Raw genomic sequence first — 24928 nt, 5'->3', positions numbered from 1 at the left:
TGCGGACGCTAACCCTCTGGGATCAGGGCCCCACCTCGTGACCACTTCCTACCCTAATGACCTCCTCTGAGGCCCCATCTCCAACACGGCCACACTGGGGGTAGGGCTCAACATATGCTTTTGTGGGGGATGCAGACATTCTGTCCATGTCAGGGCTCATCAGGGGAGGATACCTCTTCAGTGAAAGCTGAAAACCGGTACAATTTAGCTCAATAGTTGCATACACTTCACTCCTGGGTTACAGGATTGCTAAGTCTCAAGGAGCATTTCACCTCTGACCTGCTAAGGAGCACTGCATCCTGTGTGGGGTCCCGGACACATCTCATGACGTGAGGGCTTCTGGACCTCCGCACTGGGTGGGGGTGAAGCAGACCCGCCCAGCCCAGGTGAGCCAGGGGCCAGGATCGACCCCATTGCAGAGGGTGCAAGTGGACAGAGGCCCAGATCCAGGCCAGGGTGCACAGTGAAGGGGGGGTGGCAGCCTTTCAGCGTGGAAATCTCCAGATTTTCATGGGAAGCTGGAATCGTGCTCTTCCTTCCCTTCTTGCCTGCTGAGACTGTCCCCTCCCTCTGTTGATCCCCCCGACAATCCTGCCTGCAGGCCACGCGACAGGCCTGGGTGAACCGCAGGCCCTTGGTCATCTCCACGCTGGTCCCCACTCTGGGCGCTTGAACCCCAGACCCGGCGAGTCTCCCAGCTGGGCCGACGCCGCGGTGCAGACCGCTGCTGGGACCTCACATCCTGGGCCACATGTCCTGGAAGGAACCCATCTCTGGCCCCCCTCAGTGTCCTTCATGCTCTTCACTCACCCACCCTCCCTCCCTTTTCTTTTATCGACCCCCAATTTCCCCTCTTTCGAACGGTGAAATCTGCAAGAATGGAAAATCCCTCTCTTTGGCACAAGCAGACGGTTTGTAACTTAGAAGCGCCAGCCCTCAGTCTATGCAAAAACCAAATAAATTAATTAAATAAGCCCACTGCCTTTTAAAAATTCATGAAAGTCAACACCAACACAAACATTACAAGCAAATTTTCAGGGCATTATTGCCCTGGGAGGTTGGAACTTTCCAGTTCATGTCCTTCCTGAAGGTGACTTTTTATGGAAGCTTTAATGAAATTAGTTTATCCGTTTCTGAGTCAGGAAGCACAGATTAAGATCCAATTTTTATAGCTTGACTTTTTTCTAACTATGCAGAGGAAATGAATTCAGGAAAATATTTAGAATGTCCCCTAACGTGTACAGCTTGAGGGGGATTACAAACTTGGGAAGCCTTGGGAGAAAGGTGTCATGGAGAAACCAAGTTCATGAGCTCACCCCACTGTGACCTGCAGCTCGAGGGCTCAGCAGACCTGACAGGCATCCCCCTGCCTCAGGGGAGGGGGTGGGATCGGCCGTAATGTGGGAAAAGCACTCTGCTCCTGGTCAAGAAGAACCATGGGTTCAGGTGGACACCTGGACAGATGCCTGAACTCCTGGAAACAGCAAAACTGAAGCCTTTCCAAGACCACCAACCCTGGTGTGGCTGGGCACAGCTGGACCTAAGGAAGTGACCAGAGAGGAAGAGACCAGTCCCTACTAATGTCCCACATGCAGCTGGATGCTTCTGGGGGAGGAAGGTGAGCAGAAGCCCCACCTGGGCAGCTCCAGAGCTGGCCAAAGCTGTCCAACAGGTCACTGTGCAAGCCCAGGGCATGGGGAACCCCAGGCACAGGGATGGACACCCCAGCATGGAGATGGAGACCCAGCGTGGAGATGGAGACCCAGCATGGAGATGGAGACCGCAGCATGGAGATGGAGACCCAGCATGGAGATGGAGACCCCAGCATGGAGATGGAGACCCCCGTATGGACATGGAGACCCCAGCATGGAGATGGAGACCCCCGTATGGAGATGGAGACCTAGTATGGAGATGGAGACCCCAGCATGGAGATGGAGACCCCAGCATGGAGATGGAGACCCAGTGTGGAGATGGAGACCCAGCATGGAGATGGAGACCCAGCGTGGAGACGGAGACCCAGTGTGGAGATGGAGACCCAGCGTCGAGATGGAGACCCAGTGTGGAGATGGAGACCCCAGAATGGGAGATGGAGACCCAGTGTGGAGATGGAAACCCAGCGTGGAGATGGAGACCCCAGCATTGAGATGGAGACCCGGCGTGGAGATGGAGACCCAGTGTGGAGATGAAGACCCAGTGTGGAGATGGAGACCCCAGTGTGGAGATGGAGACCCAGTGTGGAGATGGAGACCCCAGTGTGGAGATGGAGACCCAGTGTGGAGATGGAGACCCCAGAATGGGAGATGGAGACCCCAGCATGGGAGATGGAGACCCCAGCATGGGAGACGGAGACCCTAGTATGGAGACGGAGACCCAGTATAGGAGATGGAGACCCCAGCATGGGAGATGGAGACCCCAGCATGGAGATGGAGATCCCAGCATGGAGATGGAGACCCCAGCATGGAGATGGAGACCCCAGCATGGGAGATGGAGACCCCAGCATGGAGATGGAGACCCAAGTATGGGAGATGGAGACCCCAGAATGGGAGATGGAGACCCCAGCATGGAGATGGAGATCCCAGCATGGAGATGGAGACCCCAGCATAGAGATGGAGACCCCAGAATGGGAGATGGAGGCCCCAGTATGGATATGGAGATCCCAGCATGGAGATGGAGACCGAGTGTGGAGATGGAGACCCAGCATGGAGATGGAGACCCCAGCATGGAGATGGAGACCCCCATATGGACATGGAGACCCCAGCATGGAGATGGAGACCCCAGCATGGAGATGGAGACCCCAGCATTGAGATGGAGACCCGGCGTGGAGATGGAGACCCAGTGTGGAGATGGAGACCCAGTGTGGAGATGGAGACCCCAGTGTGGAGATGGAGACCCAGTGTGGAGATGGAGACCCAGTGTGGAGATGGAGACCCCAGAATGGGAGATGGAGACCCCAGCATGGGAGATGGAGACCCCAGTATGGGAGACGGAGACCCTAGTACGGAGACGGAGACCCAGTATAGGAGATGGAGACCCCAGCATGGGAGATGGAGACCCCAGCATGGAGATGGAGATCCCAGCATGGAGATGGAGACCCCAGCATGGAGATGGAGACCCCAGCATGGGAGATGGAGACCCCAGAATGGGGATGGAGACCCCAGCATGGGAGATGGAGACCCCAGCATGGGGATGGAGACCCCAGCAAGGGGATGGAGACCCCAGCATGGGGATGGAGACCCTTGCATGCGGAGACCTGGCATCAGGAGCCAGGGTCTGATAGTTTCCAAAGGCTGGGCTGTGAGTCCCCAGCACTTCCCGGGCTGTCCCAGAGACCTCCTGTCATCCCTTCAAGGAACTCTCTCCGCTTCATGAGCACAGCCCTCAGTACCCCAACCTGGGCGCTGCAATCTCTACTTTTCCGATTTCAGAGGTGTTGGCTCCTGAAGAGATGGAATTCCCACTGCTCCTTCAACGTTTTCCAAAGCCGGCTCCCTGGGCCCCACAGGCTGCTCCATGCCGACCACACGTTTTAGACTGTGTGTGTTTGCATGTCCTGCACTTATTTGGAAGCCAGCGATGCTTCAGCAGTCACCTGAGCAACCTGCACCAGCGACCTGGCAGCACCGGCAGGGCCTGGGTTCCAGGATGAGGACCCCGGACTCCACACCAAGACCACAGCAGTGCTGAAATGATTGTCTTTGCTGTTTTACACATTTGAGTTTTCCCAACCTAAAAAACTGATGCATTTCAGTAAGACTTTGGAAACCTGGAAAGTAAAACAAAACTCCTGTAACCGCGTCTCAGAGATAAATGCTGCTAACGATTCTGTGTGTCAGTTCCAGTGGGGGCTCGGGCGGGGTCTGTGGATGTCCCCACTGCAGGGCTTCCTTCGGCAAGGTGCAGGGCCCTCCCCATTGTCCCCACAGCAGGGCCCCTGTAGGACAGAGACCCTCCCCTGGAGGGACACAAGGAGGGCCTGAGAGGCCTGAAGGCCGGACCCCAAGTCAGAAAGCTGGTCACAGCCCCTGGTCTCCTTGAAGCCCCCGAGGACACGGCGTCCAGCAGTGAGCCCACTGCTGACCTGGAATTACGTGCCCTGGACCCCACTCGGGAGGTGCCACTGGCCGGTGGTTATTGATTTTTAATTTTAAAGTAGTATAATTCAAAGCCACTTTAGGGGCTGTCGCTTTCAACTTCCACTCGGAACAGACGAGCTGGGAAGAGCGGCTGCCCACCTCGCACAAAGCACCGCACGATCCGCGAACTTCCCCGTTTTCCTGAGCCCATCGGAGAGCCAAGTCCCGGGGCAACGGTAACCCGAAATCCAGGGAAATACAGGCGCTTTTGGGGAGGGACAGGACACCGTGGGAACGAGAAGGGCTCAGAAAAAATTCAGGCCCAGTCCTGAATGTGGGCCAGTGGGATATGCAGGACCACTGGAGGCTGCAGAGGTTGGGAGACAGGGTCTGCAGGGGCCTCGCAGCCGCCCACAGGGAAAAGGGGGCTGTCAGGGGGAGGGCGCTAAGCCCCAGCACCGAGGGCCTGATGAGGTTCCGGTGCCACTGGGGGAGGAAGAGAAAACCCTTCTGCCTCGGGGAGGGGGCCCACACCACAGCTGGGGAGGCTGGGGTGCCGAGGAGGCCCCACCCCAGATGCAGGAATGCAGCAGCAAGGGTCCCTTAGACGGCTCCTTGAGGGGGCTGCCTCTGTGTGGCCTGCAGATCACACCCACCCCTCACCTCCTCCTGGAAGCCCACCAGCCCGCACAACCCTCCTGGTGACCCCCCGCATTCCTCCCCCCGTGGCACCCACCATTCTCTGTCGTCTTCCAAACCTACTTTTCCAGAAATGTTTCATGAGCTTGGGCCTCCAGCCATGGGGGGTCTGGGTGACGGACACCCAGTAAAAGAGCACGATTTACTAGGGGGACGGACCTGGGCTGAGCACTGGGTGAACCCCAAGCCAGGCTGTCAAAGCTCAGCCCACGAACCTGTGGGGGGATGGACACAGGCAGGTGTCACAGGGAGCAGGGACCAAGCCCGGCTGTGCAGACACAGAGCCCTGTGAACTGGGCCCTCCCCGGGGGGCAGAACGGCTTTCCACGAGGGACAGCTTGACACACTCAGGTCTGCACTACCAACGAGGGCCCAGGCCCCAGAGCAGAGCAGGACACAGCTGAGGGGCCCGGGGTCCCGCGGAGTCAGACCCCTGTGCAGAGCTCTCACACAGAGGGTGCTCTCAGAGGCCAGCAGCGGCAGGAGGGTCTAGGCTTCCTGCTCCGTGAGAGGAAGTGAAGGCCAAGGGGGGCCCTTTGGAGGGGCTGGTTGGCGCTGGCCCAGCTGGAGAGCACAGCGGGTAGAGCTGCTGGCAGTCCCTGGAGGGTCAGGGTGGAAGGCAGGCTGAGTCCTTAGGAAAGCTGCCCTCCCTCTCCCGGGGCCGAGAAAGCCAGGAAGGCGCAGAGGCTGTCACACCTCAGACACGTCGGAGTCACATGGCCTCCCGGGCCCAGCAGCAGGGCCGGGCAGCGGCACGGGCCCGGGTGCCCGTGGTTGCAGGGCTGCAGCCTCACCAGCTGGCCACGCTCACCACACCCCAAGGTGGGTTTTGGCCGCGGGAGGCTGTCCCAACGCCTTGAGACAGAGCATGAACTCAGCAGTCTGCTGCAGTCCCTACCACCGGCTACTGTCCACGCCTGCCCACCTTCAACACTTATCCTACCTGCTCCCAAAGACATATAACAAATTCAGGATTGTGTAAGAAGCTCAGACGTAACTGAGGGGTGATGGCAGCAGTCCCAGGTCTGAAGCAGAGTGGTGACAACCACGTTTCTTCCTCAGGAGCTCAGCCAGGCCACATGCAGAGTTAAGGCTTGGCCTGGGGCACCAGATGTGGGCAAGTACCCAGAGCTACTGCAAGGGTCCGACACACCAGGCACCCCCGTGCAGAGAGGCGCCGGTGCCTGGCCGGAGCTCCCAGCATCCCCAGGGCCCTGGGGCAGGTGAGGCCAAGCAGGGTGAGGTCTGGCCCCAGCAGCCCCTTCCCCCAGGGCCACTCGTGTGGGTCTGCATTCAGCGCTCCGCCTCTAAATGGTTCCCCCAGGCTGAGAGGCGCCAACCGGCCGATCCCAGCAAAGCCGGGTGGGACCCAGGTGAGGTCCAGGTGGGCACAGGTGAGAGTCCTACCTTGGAAGAAGCTCTTCACCCGGAGGTAACTGACGCTGAGGCGCAGGACCGAAAGCTTGTCCAGCTTAGAGATGATGTCGGGGGGCAGTGGCAGCAGGCCGGCTAGGCGGTCCAGCTCGGCGTTGAGGCGATCCCGGTGTCTCTTGGAAGGGTTCGACTTCTCGGCGCCCACGGCGGGCCTCCTGTGGGGAAAGGTCACTATCAGACTGGGAGTCCCAGGCTGAAAGCCGTCCCAGGCGGTGACCTCAGGAGGAGCCATCAGCTTCAAAATGCAGCTGCCAGACGAAAACGCGCCCATCCCCGAAGATGCGCGAACTAAACCGTCAGCCACGCCAACCGTGCCAGCCACTGGCCCACAGCAGTAGGAGGAAGCACAGAGAGACACGGAGCGGGCAGCGGGAGAGCTGTGTGACCCCAGCACGCTTCCTGGCCTCTCTGTGCTAACTGCCCCGACGCGGCAGAAGGACACCGGCTCTGGCCGCACCGCTCACCTCTCTCGGTGCTCCTCTAGGGCCCTCAGTCCAGGTGTAAGCGGCCCCTCCGGGCCTCAGTTTCCCACTACACAGCAGGGCTGAAAGGTTCTGAGGCGAAGATGATGGAGGCGGCCCGGGCACCGCAGCGCTGTCCCGCCCGCCCCTCCGAGGCCCCAAAGTGCGGTGGCCAGGGCCCCGCCACAGGCCTGCCCCCCCCACACACAGAGGGAGCGGCCCCTGCCCAGGCTTCCCCGCCCACCGCGACCCCGCTCCTGGGCCCTCTCAACCCCGGGACGACGGTGCCCTCCCCCGCCCCGCCCCCACCTTCCTAGAAAGCAAAGCCAGGACGGCTGGGGAGGGGCCGCTGCCCCGGGCCTGCCCCTCCCTGCTGCTCTTAGGGGCTCGGGACTCTTTTGTCCGGAAGTTCCTATTCCTCTACCGTGTGGAAAGCTGCCTTACGCCATCCTTTCTGTCAGAAGCCCCGGGGCTCACCCCCCACCCATGCTGTCGGCGCCGAGGCCACACAAAACCACACAAGAGCTGCAGCTCCAACCCAGAAGCGGCTTCTTTCTTTTAATGGAGATGCAATTCACATAACATAAAGCTGTTTTAAAGTTTTGGCATTTACTACATTCACAGTGCTGTCAACCTCTATCAAGCTCCAAAACATTTTCTTCACCCCCAAGTCACCCCCCGCCCGCGCCACTAAGCAGTTTCTCTCATCTTCCCCGCCTCTCAGCCCCCGGCGGCCACAATCGCTTTCTGTCTCCCCAGGTCTGCCCGTTCTAGACACTTTGTGTAAACGGAACCAGACTTTGCGCGCCTGGCCTCCTTCACCGGCCATCGGGCGTCAAGGTTCACCCACGGCACAGCCCGGGTGGAGCTCCACTCCTTTTCACCGCTGTGTTCCACGGCCTGGATGGATGCACCTGCTCATCTGTTCACCAGTCCACGGGCGCTTGCCTCGCTCCCACTTTACGGGTATTGTAAACCCTGCAGCCATAAACTTCGAGTCCATGATTCTGCTTGAACACGTGCTTTCAGTTCTCTGGGGTATACGCCTAAGAGCGGAACAACGGGCTTAACCTGGTGGTTCTAGGTTTAACTTTGAGAGGAGCTGCCAGACTGTCCTCCACAGCGGCTGTGCCCCGTCACGTCCCCCAGCCACACTCCGCAGCCTCGCCAGCACTTGCTCTTCTCCTTTTTTAAAATAAGAGCCATTCTCGTGGGTGTAAAGCAGTATCTCATTGTGGTTTGATCGGCATTTCCTTAATGACCAGTAAAGTCAAGCGTCTTTTCACGCGTTTGTCGGCTATCTCTTTATCTTCTTTGGAGAAATGTCTACTCAAGTCCTTTGCCCATTTTCGAATTGGGGTGTTTGCTTTTCTGTTCTTGAGTTGTAGGAAATCTTTATGTATTCAGGATTCTAGATCCTTAACAGACATACAATTTGCAATTATTTTCTCCCATTCTCTGGTTATCTTGCCGCTCTCTGCTGTTTCTTTTTTATTTTTTTCCCCTCAGTGAGGCACCTACACCAACATTACTCATGCTACTAGCCAAAATTTAAAGGGTCAGGAGGCCTGGGGAGACTGAACAGACCCCGTGTGGAATGGCACTTGACGGCCAGAGGAGAGGCCCACCCAGGAGTGAAAGACACTCGAAGCCGCCCCAGAAAACAAGGTAGCACTGAGGGCAGGTGTGGGGGCCAGAGAAGGGGAGAGGGTGGACCGGCTCAAATCTCACCTCCGGGTAGACCTGTGGGGAGCAGTCGCCCCTCCCAGCCCACGCGTGCCTGGGATGGGACGAGCCGTGACTGTCCCCAGCCCGCACCCCCGAGGGACGACTAGGGGGACACTCGCAACTGAAGAAACAGGTGCTGGAAAAGCTCTAGTCCTTCCAGCTTTCTCAGACCACCTGGCTGCCCCTCCACGCAGCCCCCCTCCAGCTCCAGGCGCCAGAGCAGAACCTCCCTGCCCCCGCCAGGTGGGTGAGAGGGGCCATGTGGAGGGAAATGCTCCCCTGAGCTGGCCTCTGGTTTAAGCCCAGGGCCACAGGGAGGAAGCTCCAACTCCCCAGGGTGGAGACGCGGCAGGAGGTGAGGGGACAAGGGACCAGCAGCACGGGAGGCGCCTGGCCACTCGCTGGCCGGAGGGTTACAAAGGGAGCCAAAACATAGAACACCTGGGACAACCCCAACAGAAGACATTCCAGACGCCTAAACGGAGACTATAAAATAGTGCTGAGAAAAACTTAAAGAGACATAAACAAACAGAAAGACACACCATGTACAGGACTGTAAGACTCAATACTGTTAAGACTGTGTTACTCCCCCAAACTGATCCGTGGACTCAATGGAGCCTCAACTGAAATTCCAGCAGGACTTTTTACAGAAATGACAAGGAGTCTAGACTTTACATGGACATGCAGAGGACAGAGAATAGCCAATTAGAGGGCAAAGTTGGAGGACTTGCCTGACTGACTATAAGCCTCTCTGAAGCTGCAATGTTCCAAATGGTTTGGTATTCGAGAAACGATGGAAACATAGATCAATGGAACAGAATAGAGAGCCGAGAAACAGACTCACATATTTTTGGTCAATTCATTTGACACAGATACTGAGGCAATTCAACAGGAAAAGAAAGTCTTTTCAATAAATGGTGCTAATCAACTGGACATCCATGAAAACAAGTAAACATCAGCCCTTACCTCACACAATACCTGAAATTAGCTCAAAATAGATCATAGACCTAAGTCTAAAACGTACCATGAAAGTTTACAAGAAAATACGCGAGAAAATCTTTGAGACCTCAGAGTAGTCCTGGGACTCTTAGGACACACACCAAAATAAAAAACTTGAGAAAGAAAAAAATGATAAATTGATTTTTTTCAAAAATTTTTAATTGTCTTTGAAAATCACCATTAAGAAAATGAAAAGGGGAGGCACTGATTGGTTAAAAATATTCACAAAAAGAGCCTGTATCCAGAATATGTAAAGAAGTTTTACAATTCAACAAGAAGACAAACAGCCCAATAAGAAGATAGGCAAATTATTTAGAAAACTCTTCACCAAAGAAGCTGTATGGACGGCAAATAAGCACATGCAAGGATATCAACACCATTAGTCACTAGGGAAACACAACTTAAAACCATGGTGAGCTACCACCACAACCCATCAGAGTGGCTGAAACCAAGACTGACACCCCAGGCATCGCTGAGAAAGTAGAGGAATCACACGCTCAGCGGCCAGGAATGTAAACGGTGCAGCTGCTTTGGAAAATGGTCTGGTGGTTTCTTAAAAAGTCAAACCCTCCTCTGCCGTATATGTGACCCACAATCCCACTCCTAGGTGTTTACCCAGGAGAAATGAAAACGTTACATGCAAAGACCCGTACGTAAACATTCACAGCAGCTTTATTCGTGATACCCCAACCTGGGAACCACCCAAATGTCCACCTGAGATGAACAAACACACGTGGTTCATCCACACGACGGGCACCACTCAGCGTAAGGACACACCCGGCACACAAACCACAGAGGAACCGACATCATCTCGACAAGGGAGAGAAGCCCCACGAGGTGTAGGATCCCATTTATAGAAAATTCCAGGAAATGCAAACCAGCCTGCCGGACAAGAGTGCAGGCAAGGTCGCCTGGGACGAGGCTACCGGAGGAGTGACAAGGGCACTAGGAACCTTCGGACGTGATGGGAGTGTCTGTGACCTTGGCTTCGGCAATGTTTCTCCGGTGATTACACATCTCAGAACCAATCAGACTGTGCACTGTAAGTGCGCGCAGCTCTGCGTGCTTCAGTCACAGCCAATCAAGACCAAACATGCAAATGAGGGGGGAGCCCCGCTGCTCACACACCTCCGAGCTCAAGGTGCCGATCCGCGGTGCAGGGACCCGCCGCTGCGGTCGCGCCCCAGCCCTGCTTCCCTCCAGCGCAGGTCCAGCCCTGAGGGCCTGGTAGGGGGCAGGTTCTACCCTGGGGTTCTAGCAGGTTCCAGCTCCCGGATCAGGCATCACAGGCTCACGGCTTTCACGGCCTATCCACGGAGGATGGGGCCAGACCACAGTCCACAGCCCTCGGCGAGGCGAGGGGGCAGTACTGCAGCTGACCCGTGGGGCTCACACCCCAGGAGGGGCCGTGGGCCCGGGCACCTGCACATGTGCACACCGCCGGCAGCTCCTCTGGCCTTTGCGATACACAGACGCTGGCACTCGGACAAGCCGGCATGGCCACGTCCCCCAGAGGGTCCGCAGGCACAGCCAGGGGAGTGTGTTCAAGTTACTCCACTGTCTTTCACTGCCCCTCAAATCACAAGTCTAAGTACTCAATGCCATTACAAATCGGTGAGGAAAACACTGATTATCGAATAGAAGTATTAGGAACAACCAGTGGCCACAGGGGAAAAGAGAGAGATTCAGACCCCACACCTTACACCAGGAAAAATTCCAAGTGCTCAAAATTTAAATATATATATTAAGGAATCCAAGAAATTTAGAAGAAATCCTGGGAAAATTCTCATAAACTTGAAGCAGGGGAGATCTTTCCAATTGTGACACAAAGTAAAAGATGAATAAATTCAACTTCATACAAATTAAATGCTTTCTGCGCTGCAAAGAATACCACAAGTAAATAAAAACTGGGGAAAGGTATGTGGAATGCATTTAAGAATCAGTCTCCCCAGTGTACAGCAAGCCCTTACAAATCAAGAAGCAAAAACATAAACAGGGCTTCCCTCGGGGCGCAGTGGTTGGGAGTCCACCTGCCGATGCAGGGGACGCGGGTTCGTGCCCCGGTCCGGGAGGATCCCACATGCCACGGAGCGCCTGGGCCCGTGAGCCATGGCCGCTGAGCCTGCGTGTCCGGAGCCTGTGCTCCGCAATGGGAGAGGCCACAACAGTGAGAGGCCCGCGTACCACAAAAAAAAAAACCAAAAAACATAAACAATACAATAGAAAAGTTATCAAAAGTTGTCAACACAGACAGTTCACAGAAAAGGAAATACAGTGGCTGCTACGCCTCACGTATGAGAAGGACACACAAATTCACCAAAGTCTGAGGCACACCATGTGCCCGGCAGGGCACGCCTCCAGTGCTGGCCAGTTTGGCGACACCTATGAAATCACAAATGCCACACTCTTGGCCTGAGCAATCCCACCTGCAAGAATGCATATGCCTGTTGGGTCTGGCCTTGATTTACCTGCTTGCAAGCTAGTAGCCTGCTGCTGTCCACGGATCCTGGCAGAAGGCGTGAGCCTCCACGGTCAAGGACAGGAAACTCACTGCTCACAGCATGGCAGGCAGCGCGAGCCTCTGTATGCATCACTGAGCCCAAGTCTGTGAGGGTGACGCAGAAGGGGCCAGGCAGGGGCTGCAGGCGCAGGGTTTGTGTCAAAGCCGAGCAATCCACCACTTTCACAGTAAACAGTTAACAAGCCTGCTCGGGCCCGCGAGGGAACGGCCAGCACACAGCCACGGCGGTGGCCTCTCCAACGACGAGCACGAGTCCAACGCCAGGCACGAAGGCACACAGCTCAGTGGCGCCTGTAAGCCAGTCGGAACGGACGCTGGCGGAGGGCTAGTGATGACACAACACGGCATGCCCCGCACAGCTGGACAAGGAATCCATGAGGAGCAATGTCGAAGGTGCACGGCCGTGGCCCCTCGTGCACAGAGGCAGGGAGCTGCTGTGCTGCACACCGTGTTTGCTGACTTGTGCGTTAATGCTCCCAGCCCCCCAGATCCTGGTGTACACAGCTGCCCCTCCAGGTACTTCTTTCCTTATTTAAGGTGACAAATGTTCTCACCGGAACAAATGAGCTCAGGACATAGGCCCCCCGCATCACCTCCTTCTAGTGCATAGCTCTGCCCCCCACACCTGCCCCCTCTCACCCGCAGACCAGGCTGAACACTTCCCCCAGCACCCTGGCTCCATCCCAAGGCCCACAGTGGCCACACAAGTGACTCAGGTGACAACCAGTTTCCGAAGTCCAGCCTCACCAGCCTTTGACACCCATCCTTGGGACTGGAGGTGCCCGCGTTCCTGTCGACCTCTCATGGGGTCCTGCAGCCCCTGGGGGCCCGGAGGGTGGCCTGGGTCCCAGAAACCCAGATCCCCACATAGGCACTACTGCAGGTGCACACGTACACACGCCCACACCCAGACAGGGCTGTGTTACACACATGAAGCTACATCACACATCTGTATTACACACACAAAGAGGCTCACACACACACACAGCCCCAGCCACAGTGGACACACCGCAGGACCTGTCCCAGGACGGACGCAGCCCTGGGCTCTGGGAGTCGCTCTCTGCAGACCAGTTCCATGACTGCAGGCCACCCGCTTCATGGCCCCGAGCCCCACTGGCCAGCCACGGGCAGGTGGGGGATGTGAGCGTGGTGCTGTGTCCCGGGGCTGGCGGGGGCCGTGCCTGGGGTTCCCTGCCCGCATCCCACTCCGCCTGCCGGACGCCCCAGGCCGAGCCCCAGTCTCCTTTCGTTTGGGGTGAAGCCCAGAGGCACTGTGGTGCATGCAGCTAAGGACGAGGATGGGGTCTTACCAGGGCGGGGGAGGGGCGCCCTGGGCCAGACCTCAGTGTCCAATCAGGGCTGGGAAGGCGGCCCAGGGTCCCACCTGCGCTCCCGAGCACCAAGAGTGTCCCCTGCCCGGCCCGCCCCCCGCTGGTCCTGCGGGTCCCCACACCCTCAGTAAGGCTTGACCGAAACCTCGCCTCACTCACTTTGTTTCTAAAATTCACTTTTTTCAATGCAAACACAAATGCCTCCCCTCCATCAGTAACAGTCAGCAAAACCAGAAGACAGATACTTTACTGTTTCTGAATGGGCTTCCTTCTTTTCCTCCCGGCATACAGGCACTCTCCCGGCGGAATCATCGTCTTGGGCACTAAGGAAAAAGGGGCATCAAGTTGGTCACACTGAAGAGACCCCAGTGCCCCCATAACCCCCCAAACCACCGAGGCGGCGAGAGCAGCAGCGGAGGCCCGGCGCGCTGTCCTCCCCCAGCGCTGGCTAAGCGAGATGCCCGAGGGCATGACCGGCACGGGGTGGGGTGGGGGTGGGGTGGGGTGTGGGGGTGCGGGGGTGAACCATCCCCTCCTCAGCCCAAGGCTGAAGCCGGCTCATGACGTCTCCCCTTCGATGGGCCGCCTTGCAGCCGCCAGCCTAGCCAGAGGACGCAGTCCTGTCACCACACTCCTGAGACAGCCCTGTGCCGGGAAAGCTTCCGGCAGGTAAACACCCTGAGGCGTCAGAAAACAGGAGCCACTCCGCAGTGGGCACCGAGGACCATGTGCTGGGTCAGGGCGCGGGCAGGCAGGCTATCCCAGTGCCGCCTGCAGCCACGCTGCCCCTCCCACTCCTCCCCTACGGCCTGTATTTCTAGGCACACAGGCTTCCTCTCTTCTACTAAAATCTCTCTCCACTCCACAATGCTGGGCTTCCACTTTGGCCACTAACTCACGGCCGCACTGAGCCCAGCTGACCATGCCTGCTGGCCTCCACCAGCAGTGTGGACACTGCAGTCGGTGTCTGTGCCCTGAGGCTGGTCAGCTCGCCCATCACCTCAGGGAGTGCATCAGAATCTTGATTTTCCCGTGCAGTGAGGATGTCTGAGCCATCACAAACATCCTGCAGACCGGTGACCCCTCAACACCAGGCTCTGGGCCAGCTGACCCAGAGAGGAGGTTAGGAGCCCTCCCCTGGCCTCAAGTGTGTACTACCTGGAAGAGGAAGCAGAGTCAAGCACACGATTTCCACCCTGTCCAGAAAGTGCAGCGAAAATACTGGAAACATGTCATGGATCCACTTTAAGTATAAGAAACACACTTTGACTACTGACATAAGTAGGTAAAGTAAATGGATCAGAAAAGATACACTAATCAAAAGTACAGCTGGAGTAGCTGTGTGAGTATCAGACAGAGCAGACTTCAGACAAAGGAATATTACCAGGGACAAAGCGGGATATTATAAAAGAATAAAGGGGCCAGTTTTCCAAGAAGACGTAGCAATGCTAAATGAGAATGCATCACCCACAGCTTCGAAATACAGGAAGCAAAAACTGAAAAGATAATTCATTAGTAACTTCAACATTCCTCTCTGAGTAATCAATAGAGCAAACAAACAGAAAATCACAAAGGAAAGAGAATCTCCAAACAACAGATGTAGACTAACTGAAATATAGAGACTACTCCAGCCAACAGCAGCAGAATGCACATTCTTCGCACATGGAACATTCATCAAGATAGACCACGTTCTTGAGCTTAGAACAATCCTTAGCAAACCTAAAAGAATAAAAGTACAGAGTATGTTCTCTAACAATAATGGAATTAAACTAGAAAGATATATGGAGAATTCCCAACTATTTGGTAAGCAACCCATTTCTAAATAACCATGGGTCAAAGAGAAAGTCTCAAAGAAATTTAGACGTATCTTGAACTGAATGAAAATGAAAATACAGCACATCAAACTCTGTGGGATACAGATGAGCAGTACTTTGACGGACACCGATAACATTAAATGTTTATATTAGAAAAAAATTAAACGTTTCAAATAAGTAATCCAAGCTTCCACTTTAAGTAATCAGAAGAAGAGAAAACAAGTCCAAATCAAGCAGAAAGGTGGAAATAATAAAGAGAAAAAATCAATGAAACTTAAAATGGAAATACAGAAAAATCAACAAAACCAAGAGTTGGTTCTTTGAAAAGATCAACAAAATTGATAAACTTCTTCCCAGACTGATCAAGAAATAGAGAAGATATGAATTATTAGTATCATGAATAAAAGAAGGGACATCACTACAGACCCCACAGACATTAGAAGGAAAATAAGAGAACACTGCCATGAACTTAGCTGTGTGCCCGCCAAATTCATATGTTAAAGCCCTAATCCCCCATTTGACTGTACTGCAGGTGGACCTTTAAGGAGGTGATTAAGGTGAAATGAGGTCATATAGGTGGAACCCTGATCTGATAGAAGTGTTGCCCTTATAAGAAGCAGAAGAGAGAGGAGAGCTCTGTCTTCACCGTGTGCAAGCCAAGAAGAGCACACTGTCATCAGAGACCAATCAGTGGGCACCTTGATCTTGGGCTTCCCAGCCTCCAGAACTGTGAGAAATAGATTTTCATTGTTTTTAGGTGTTGGTTAAGCCACCCGGTCTGTGGTATTTTGTTACGGCAGCCCAAGCAGACTAAAACAAATGCTATCCCCACAAATTCAACAATTTAGATGAAATGGGCCAATTTCTTGAGTGACATACACTACCAAGCTCACTCAAGAAAAATCAGATAACCTGTTTAGCCCTGTATTTATTCCAACAACAACAAACAAAAGCAAAAGCCCAGATGGATTCACTGGTAAATTCTACCGATTTAAGGAAGAAATAATACCAATTGTTTGCAGAAAACCAAAAATTAAATTAAAAATTGCCAACTCATTTACAAGTTCAGCGTTACCCTGATACCAAAGACATTTTGAGAAAATGATGGTCAAAAATCCCTCATGAACATAGGCACAAAAATCTTCAATTAGATGTTAGCAAGTGGGATCCAACAATATATAAAGAGCACAACACATCACAAATGGGGTTTGCTCAAGGAATTCAAGCCTGATTCGACATCCAGAAATTGACCAGTATAATTCACTTTATTAATAAATAAAAGAAAAAAAATATATGGTCACCTCAACATACATAAAATGCATTTGAGAAAATCCAAATCCATGCATAATAATAAAAAAAACCCTCTCATCAAACTAGGAATAGAAAGGAACCTAATTAACCTGATAAAGGACATCTACCAAAAAAACCTACAGCTGACATCACACCTAACAGTGAGAGACTGTATACATCCCCAGAGATCATGAATAAGACAAAGATGTCCTCTATCACCATTCCCCTTAAAGTTCACAGACAACAGGATGGTACATACAGAAAATTCCAAAATTTGGCTAAGACAAATCTTTTATAACTTATAATAATTGAGTCCAGCAAGGTCACAGGGAAAAAGGACAATATAAAAAAGTCAATTGTGTTTCTATACACTAGCAATGAACAACTGGAATACACATTTTTTAAGAACCATACCGTTTACAACAGCACCAAAATAAAAATTAAATATTTAGGTATTTCAATGGGTTGAATATGTGTAACTGGGGCCCTAAAGAATAGGAGGGTGATAGAGGTGACAGAGAACATTTAAGTAATAAAAGCAGAAATGTGTCCAAACAATGAAAACTATAAACCTACAGATTGAAGACGTCAATGAACCCCAAGCACGAGAAACAGGAAGAAAACTACACCAGGCACATCATAGTCAAATGACCCATGACCGGGATAAACAGAATAGTCTTAAACGCCCCAGAGGAAACAGCGCTGGGTCCGAAGCAACAGGGACACGCATGGCAGCAGACGCCTCCTGCGGAACGTGTACCCGAGGGGACAGCGGAGCAGCACCTTTGAAGCACTGAAAGAAAAAGCCTGCAACGAGAATTCTAAACCCTGTGAAAATATCTTTCAAAAATTAAGGCTAAATGAAGACTTTTTCAGACATAAAAAAGCTGAAAGAATTCGTTGCCAGCTGACCCACACTATAAGAAATGTGAAAGAGTGTCTTCAGGCCAAAGGAAAATGATACCAGATGGTAACGTGGATCCACAAAATGGAACAGAAAGCACAGGAAGTGGTAACTGCATGGGTAAGAATGCAAGGCTCCTTCTTACTATCTAACTATCTCTAAAAAATAATTGACTGTTTCAACAACAATGACAACAATATGTTGTGGGGTTTATAACCTATGCAGATGTCAAGGTTTGGCAACCACAGCACGAAGGCCAGGGATGGGAGGTGGTGGCACCCCACTGGGAAGCGGTGTATTGGTTCCCCTCCGGCTTGCTCTGCACGGACGGGCTGGACCCTTCGAGCTTCTCTCCTCTGTAGCGAGCGCAGAGTGAGGGGCTTCTGGGTCCCGTGCATCTCCCGTGTCTTCTTGTTCCTGAGGCTGGGAAGCCCAGCGAAACATCTCCCCCAGCCCAGAGCCTGAACCCCTACATACAGGCAAGCCCTCTCGGCACCCCCACAGCCCTGAGTACCCTTCCGACCTCTCCTGCTGTTGTTAATACTTCTTTATATGAATTAAAGTCTCTCGATTCAAACAAAAAATTAAGTAAAAAACATAAAAAGCTGGTTTTTAAAGTTCACACGTTTTAGAGATACATGCTAACACCTGTGAAAGGATGACACCTCAGCGATTTGCTTCTGTGTGCGGTTTACATGACACTGAATCAGCCAATATTGACAGCTGACCATCTATGATACTCGATGAATAAACTGGACTCATTATAAAATTCTCTCTACTTTTGTAAAAGATTTGAAAATGTTCATAATAAAAAGGTTTTTAAAAAGCATTGAGGGCTTCCCTGGTGGCGCAGTGGTTAAGAATCCGCCTGCTGATGCAGGGGACACGGGTTAGAGCCCTGGTCTGGGAAGATCCCACGTGCTGCAGAGCAACTAAGCCCGTGCGCCACAGCCACTGAGCCTGTGCTCTAGGGCCCATGAGGCACAGCTACTGAGCCCACGTGCCACAACTACTGAAACCCATGCACCTAGAGCCCATGCTCTGCAATGAGAGAAGCCACCCCAATGAGAAGCCCACGCACTGCAATGAAGAGTAGTCCCCGCCCACTGCAACTAGAGAAAGCCCGCATGCAGCAATGAAGACCCAACGCAGCCAAAACTAAATAAATTAAATAAACAAAATTTTTAAAAAAGCATTGAAAAAACAGAAATGTGGCACAAGAATAAACATAATGTGGTCAACTGATTTTCAACAAAGCCATTCAATGGGGAAAGAACAGTCTCTTCACCAAAAGGTGCTGGCACAAATGGACATCCAACACCAAAGAGTGAAGCTGGACCCCTACCTCACACCCTTTACAAAAATTAACCAAAGTTAGATAAAGACCTAAGTGTAGGAGCTAAAAGAAAACATAGGGCTATATCTTCATGACCTTACACTTGGCAATGGATTCTTAGATATGTCACCAAAAGCACAGGTAAGAAAAGAAAAATGAGATAAACTGAACCCCATCAAAATTTAAAACTTGGGCTTCAAAGGACGCTATCAAGAAAGTGAAGAGACAACTCACAGATGGGAGAAAATATTTGCAAATCATATATCTGATAAAGGTCTGGTATACAAACTACATAAAGAACTCTTAAAACTCAACAACAAAAAGACAAACAACCTAATTAAAAATGAGCAAAGGACTTGAATAGACCTTTCTCCCCAAAAAAACATACAAATGGTTAACAAGCACATGAAAAGATGCTCAACATCATTAGTCACTAAGGAAATGTAAATCAAACCCACAATGAGATACCACTTCATACCCACGACAATGGCCATGATATTTTTTTAAAAAAAGGAAAATATCAAGGGTTGGTGAGATTGTGGAGAAACTGGGACCCTTGTGCCGTGCTGGTGGGGATGAAAAATGGCACAGCTCCTGTAGAAAACAGTTTAGTCTTTCCTCAAAAAGTTAAACACAGGGTCACTACACGACCCAGCAATTCCACTCCTACGTATATGCCCGAGAGAACTGAAAACGTATGTTCAAACACAATCTGGCACACAAATACTCACAGCATCATTACCCACAAGAGCCAAAAAGCAGAAACAACCTAAATGCCCATCGACTGATGAATGGATAAACAAAATGTGGTCCATCCATACAGGGGACTATTACTCAGCCATAAGAAGGAACGAAGCTCTGATGCATCCTGCAACACACACGGAGCTTGAAAACATCATGCTATGTGAAAACGAAGGCAGACACAGAAGGACACATATTGATTGCATTTATATGGAATGTCCAGAACAGGCAAACCCACAGAGACAGAAAGTAGGTGAATGGTTGCCAGGGGCTGGAGGAAAAAGGAATGGGGAGTGACTGCTTAAAGGGTATAGAGTTTCCGTTCGGGATGAAGAAAATGTTTTGGAATTAGAGGTGGTAGTTGCACAACTTTGGCAATATACTCAATAAATACCACTGAACCTTAAATTTTTAAATGGTTAATTGTATGTAGTGTGAATTTCACCCCACTAAAAACAAAGAACACAAATTTGTATATAAATATAAATTAAATGTCTGGAGTGGCAGGAGAGAACCGTGCAGCGGGACTAGGAGCGCCTGTGGGGCATTGTGAGAGCAGAGGCAGGGATGGGTGGCAGCTGCGGGGCCCTGGGGGTCAAATGCTGGTTTTTAAGCTGCGGGGGATGACGTGGCAGAGGAGATAGGAGAGCTCTGGAGAGATGGGCTGGGGTGGGTGGGTGCGGATAGGGCCCCGGTGGCCGCAGGCTGGAGCAGGAACGGGCGGACGGATGCTTCGGAAGGGTCCAGCCTTCTCGTCTCTGCCTGAGCCACGGCCACCAGGCCTGCGCTTCTCTGGGAAGCTGGAACCCGGCGGGCAAGGTCATCCCATCTGAGCTGCAAGGGCTTTCAACTCAAGCAGGAGAGGCCGGAGCCGGGCCCAGGCCTGGCCCCAGCCTGGGGGGAAACCGGTCAGGGATGCTTCCCCACACACGAGAGGGGCCGGACGCCCCTCAAGATCAAAGGTGAGGAGGCTGGCTGACCTGCCTCAGCCCCAGGAGGCCCATCCCCAGCACCACCGTTCCCTGAGTGAGTCCGAGCTCAGAGCAGGGGTGGTGCGGGCTGGAGGCGACAGGGAAGACAAGCAGGGGCCGGAGGCACTTCGTGGGGCAGAGTTGGCCCCTCACTTTCCTCCAGCCAAGACCCCCTCCCCACAGCAGGAGCCGAGACGGGGTCCAGGCTCCTGGGTGCGGGCCCTCCCCAGCCGCGCACGTGGCCTGCCAGCTGGCCCACAAGGCCCGTCCTCCCTGGGGGAAGGGGCCTAAAAACACAGGCTATGGCGAAAAGCACCAGGGCAGATAAACACCCTCCAGGTACCCCTTCGGGGGTGGGGGAGAAATCAAGGGGGCCAGCCGCTGTCCCCTGGAAGAGCCGTGGCTTGGGGTCCAGTTCCTGCCAATTCCTGCCCTAGGAATCCTAAATACCGGCTCCATTTTACTAAATACTGTGCACTTTCCTCAAAAAGGTGAAGCCCTCATCGGATTGGACCAAACTCCCCACAGAAATGCGCCACTGAGGCAGCACGAGGGCCAGCCCCCCAGAAGCTCTGAGCTGACTGTGTTTCTCAGAGAAATCTGAACTTTTATAAGAACCTTTTATGGTAAAAATAATGGCTGACCATTTCAGAAAATACACGTAAGCATAAAACAAACATAAAAGATCGTCCCATGCCACGTAGCGGTGCCCTCAGCTCCCGCCCAGCATGTGTGCCCCGTCCACAGGGCCACACCGCCCTGGGACTGAACTGAGAGGGAAACAACGCACGCGGTCAGGGTCCAGACTGCCCGGTATCCACCTGGAAGTCATCACCCGTAAACAGGGAGCCTGCAGCCACGGCTGCTGGAGGTGGCACAGCCCCCGTCAGGGCCACACTGCCCACCGGCTGCTCAGCTGCCCACGAGCGGGTCCTGAGGCCTCCACTGGGATTGGGCGTGGGCCCAGGAGGCTGCAGAAGCCAGGCTCTAGGCCCTGATGGCGGACGCTGGGTGGAGGCCAGCCGGTCAGAAGCCCGCCTCTGCCAGAGGCCCCTGGAGAGTGTCCTGGGTGGGCTGGGCTGCTGACCAGGCCGGGAGAAGTCCAGTTCACCACTGTTGAGTGCCCAGAGCAAGGGGGCAGATGCCCAGGGCACACACTCGCGCAGCCCCTCTGTGCCCGGCCCCTCGAGGACCGGAGCCTGTGGCTGGTCACACAGAGGCCCCGCGTGAGTCACAGGGCGGCCACAGCTGGAGACCCACTGGATGCTTCCAAGGGGGGCTGACGCCTCCGGCCCCAGCCCTTCAGACCAACCAGGAAGCAGACGAGGAACCCAAGGGCAAACTGCCCAAGGCCTCTGACCTCTGACCCTGGCTAATCACCTGCCCTGTGGGCAGCCCCCTCCCCAAGGGGGGGGGGGGTCACAGCAGCAACACCGGGTCCCTGAAGTGTTGAGGGCCTGTGCCTCTCACAAAGTATCCACAATCTGGGATTTTCCACCTCTCAAAATAAGACTTTAGGGAAAAAAACTTTCTTGGTGCCACTAACTGAAACCCAGTGAATTCCTGGAACACGCGCCTTCCGCCCTTCCAGAGTGTGTGAACCAAGGCTGGTGCTCCTGGCCCGGAAGGAGGGGGCTGAGCTGTGCACCCCCAGCTCTGGGACCCCCGGCTGGGGGCCTCCCCTCACCAGCTGCCCCGGAGAGGGCTCAGGAGTCCAATTCAAAGTCCCCCCGCCGCCCCCCAGCATCTGCCCAAAACAGTTCCGAAAGAAACTGTGCCAAGAGCAAAGGGCAGTTAGCCCAGCTCCCCCAGCGCGGGGGTCGGACGCTCCCAGGCCGGGAAACTGAGGGACCGCAAGCAGTGAAAGCGGACTGGCTTTCCTCAAAAGCCCTGTTTTTAGTTTTAGGTGAGAAGCTGCCCGTTGGACCCCAGGGCCTGGCGACGTGAGGATGGGGTGAGTGGGCTTGGAGGGGAGAGGGGGATGGGGGGGCCGAGGGTGCGGGAGCCTTGGGAAGATGGCCCTGCGCTAGGGTCTCCCTCGCGGAGTTGGACCTGCGGAGCACGTCCAGCGCACTTACCCGGCCGGCGGGGCGCGGAGGTTCAAGCGCGCCCGCGGGAGGTGTCCGCGGGGACAGGGAGCTGTGGCTGCGCGGCTGCCGGCGCTCGCATCTCGGGGACCAGGCGGAGGCTGTGGCCGCGGAAGGACAGCCCCACCCCGGCACGCGAGCCGCCCCGCCCCGGCGACGACCGAGCCCGGGAGGCGGCAGGGGGCGCGCGCGCGCATCTCCGCCCGGCCAATGGTCCCCGGGTCTGTGTGCACCACGGTGGGGTCCTGCCCTGCGCCCCTCGCGTCCCCGTGGTCCCTGGCATCTCTGTGCGCCACGGTGGGGTCCCGCCCTGCGCTCCCCCGTCCCCGTGGTCCTCCGGATCTGTGTGCGCCACGGTGGGGTCGCGCTCTGCGCCTCTCGTGTCCTCGTGGTCTACCCAAGGGTCTGTCGGCACCAGGGTGCCTGTGCCCCTCGAGGCCCCCGTGCTCCCCGCGGGAGCCCCAGACCCTCTGTTCCTCGCCCGCAGTCGCGCGCCCCCTTCCACCTGCGCCTGCGGAGGCTGAGCGCGCACCTGCCGGCGGGGCGGAGGTGCGGGGCCCAGACTGTCCTAACGGCTGGGTCCCGGCGCCCGGATCCGAATGTGTAACGTGAGCGTAGCAGGTCCTGCTCCGCCTGCTCCAATTAGGTTGTTGCTAAAATCAAAGGGTTTTACAGTTTAAAAATATTAATGTAATACTTTTAACCCTGCACCTTCCTGGAGCCGCAGGACAGCTCGTGGAAGTCTCATCCCGACATTTCTGGTTCGAAGGAGCCAGGCCTCCAGCGGGGCCCTTCCCGCCCCTCCGGCTGCTCCTTCCCCCTCCTCCACGCGAGCCATCTGGCCCCTCCCCTCCTCCGTCCTGGAGGACACGTCCAGACTTCGAAAGCTCCCCTTCCCTCACCGGGCCCCTACTGTGTGTCTGGTCCCGGAGCGCCCCGGGACACGCCGTGAGCCTGGCCTCACATGCTGGGCTTTCTGCCCCAAGGCCTGAGGGGCCCCCCCGGAAACCTCGCCCGACTGCTGCCACCATCCTTGCCCCGGCGGGGGTGGTGTGGGGGCTTGTGTTGCCCCCTCATGTCCAGTCCCTTTGCGTTCCCCAGGCAGCCCCTCAGCACCAACCATGTCCCCACCCAAGCCCCACCGACCACCGCCACCGCAGCCAGCCCTGTGGGGTCTCCAGTGCTCACTCGCACCCCACAGTCAGTCACAGCAAAGGGAGTCATTCCTGGCACCTGCCCGGCTCTGAGCAAAATCCCGCCCCCACCCAAGCCCCAGCTACCTTCCCCAGCCTCACAGACCAGCGTGTGTGCCTCAGGACCTTTGCACTTGCTCCCCACTCTGAGAAAGCTCTTTTCCAGATACTCGCAGGGCTAACTCTCTGATCCTGTGTTCTCAGAGAGGATATCCACCTCAGTCAAAGGCCACCGCTGTCCATCTCTCCCTGCTCTGCCTTTTGTAGGGCATATTCCTGCCTGAAATTACAGCAGGTGTTTCTTTGCTCCTGTGTCTAACAGGTAAACTCACCAGGTCTGTTCTGTTCACCTCTATCCGAGGAAGAGCAGGGCTTCTACTGCAGAACAGGGGCTCAAAAGTGTCAGCTGAGTGAATGATCTTGTATTATTTTTTGACCTGGAACAACATCCATCTGTATTACTGTATTTTTTAAGTAGTTAAGATCAGCAGTTGCACCTTGGTCCAATTTTTGTAAAGTGCATTATGCACAGAAAAAAATCTGGGTGAATAACTCAGGTTACAGGCGAAGTTTAATTTTTTACTTTTTAAAAATTTCCACTATTCCTGACCATTTTGCAAGAAGCATGGACTGCTTTTGTCGTTTTTTTCTTTCTTTCTTTTTGCTAAAAAGAATAAGCAAGCATGTGTATGACGTTGGGAGGACATATCTTGGAGTGGCAGAGGTAAGGTGGGTCCACCCTGTCAAGTCCAGGCCTGTAGGGGAACCCTCAGACCCAGGGATTTGGGCAGAGACACCTGGGTGGGTGCCCCAAGGATTTGAAGCTTTGTCGTCAGAGCCTGCGTCCCCTGCATGGGAAGACAGAGCCCACGTGTCTCAAAGAACCCCTTCTAGCCTGTTGTCTAGGCATCAGTCACCTCCACCCACCCAATGCCATTGGGAACCAGCCTGACCGAGATGCCTCTTTGCTTCTTGCTGCCACTTCCCGGGGCAGGACAACGGCAGGCGAGGCCGCACAGCCTGAGGTGCAGGAGAAACCAGTGTCCACTCCCCCTCCTTCCCTCCAACCCACCTTGGCTGTGCCTGTCCCCAAAGCCTGTAGTCTCTGTAGACCCGGGGGCAGTCACTGGGACTGGACACGAAAAGGATGACCCTTGCCAGGGAGGTGCCACCTGTGAAGTCCCAGGAATTCAGGGTGAGCCCCCTTTGTGGGAGACCTTGGGCGTTGTTCTCACCAGAATGCGGGTGACTCCAGGCCCCCCAGGCAGCATTCCCACGAGGTCAGCCGGACACGACTTCCCTCTGAACTTCCTGTTCACACAGGTTCTGCAGACACACACAACAGT

The 24928-nt window shown here is 54.4% G+C and overlaps 1 protein-coding gene across 1 annotated transcript in view; it reads right to left on the bottom strand.

The window, feature by feature from the left end:
- Positions 1–22395, bottom strand: part of AHRR (aryl hydrocarbon receptor repressor) — a 73780-nt gene extending 51385 nt beyond the window's left edge. Inside the window, exons 1-3 of the mRNA XM_089908636.1 lie at positions 22381–22395; positions 13497–13569; positions 6180–6361 (exon numbers count right to left, since the gene is read on the bottom strand). Of these exons, the coding sequence (XP_089764762.1) occupies positions 6180–6361; positions 13497–13558 (244 nt within the window). The 5' untranslated portion in view covers positions 13559–13569; positions 22381–22395. The remainder of the gene's footprint in view (positions 1–6179; positions 6362–13496; positions 13570–22380) is intronic.
- Positions 22396–24928: the final 2533 nt, after the last annotated feature.

This window comes from Delphinapterus leucas, chromosome 3 (assembly GCF_059928025.1).
Source record: "Delphinapterus leucas isolate spDelLeu-1000000601 "Yukka" chromosome 3, BTC_Dleu_Yukka2, whole genome shotgun sequence".
NCBI lineage: Eukaryota > Metazoa > Chordata > Mammalia > Artiodactyla > Monodontidae > Delphinapterus > Delphinapterus leucas.
The sequence above is the reverse complement of the archived record's forward strand: the minus strand, read 5'-3'. Positions and strand labels throughout refer to the sequence as shown.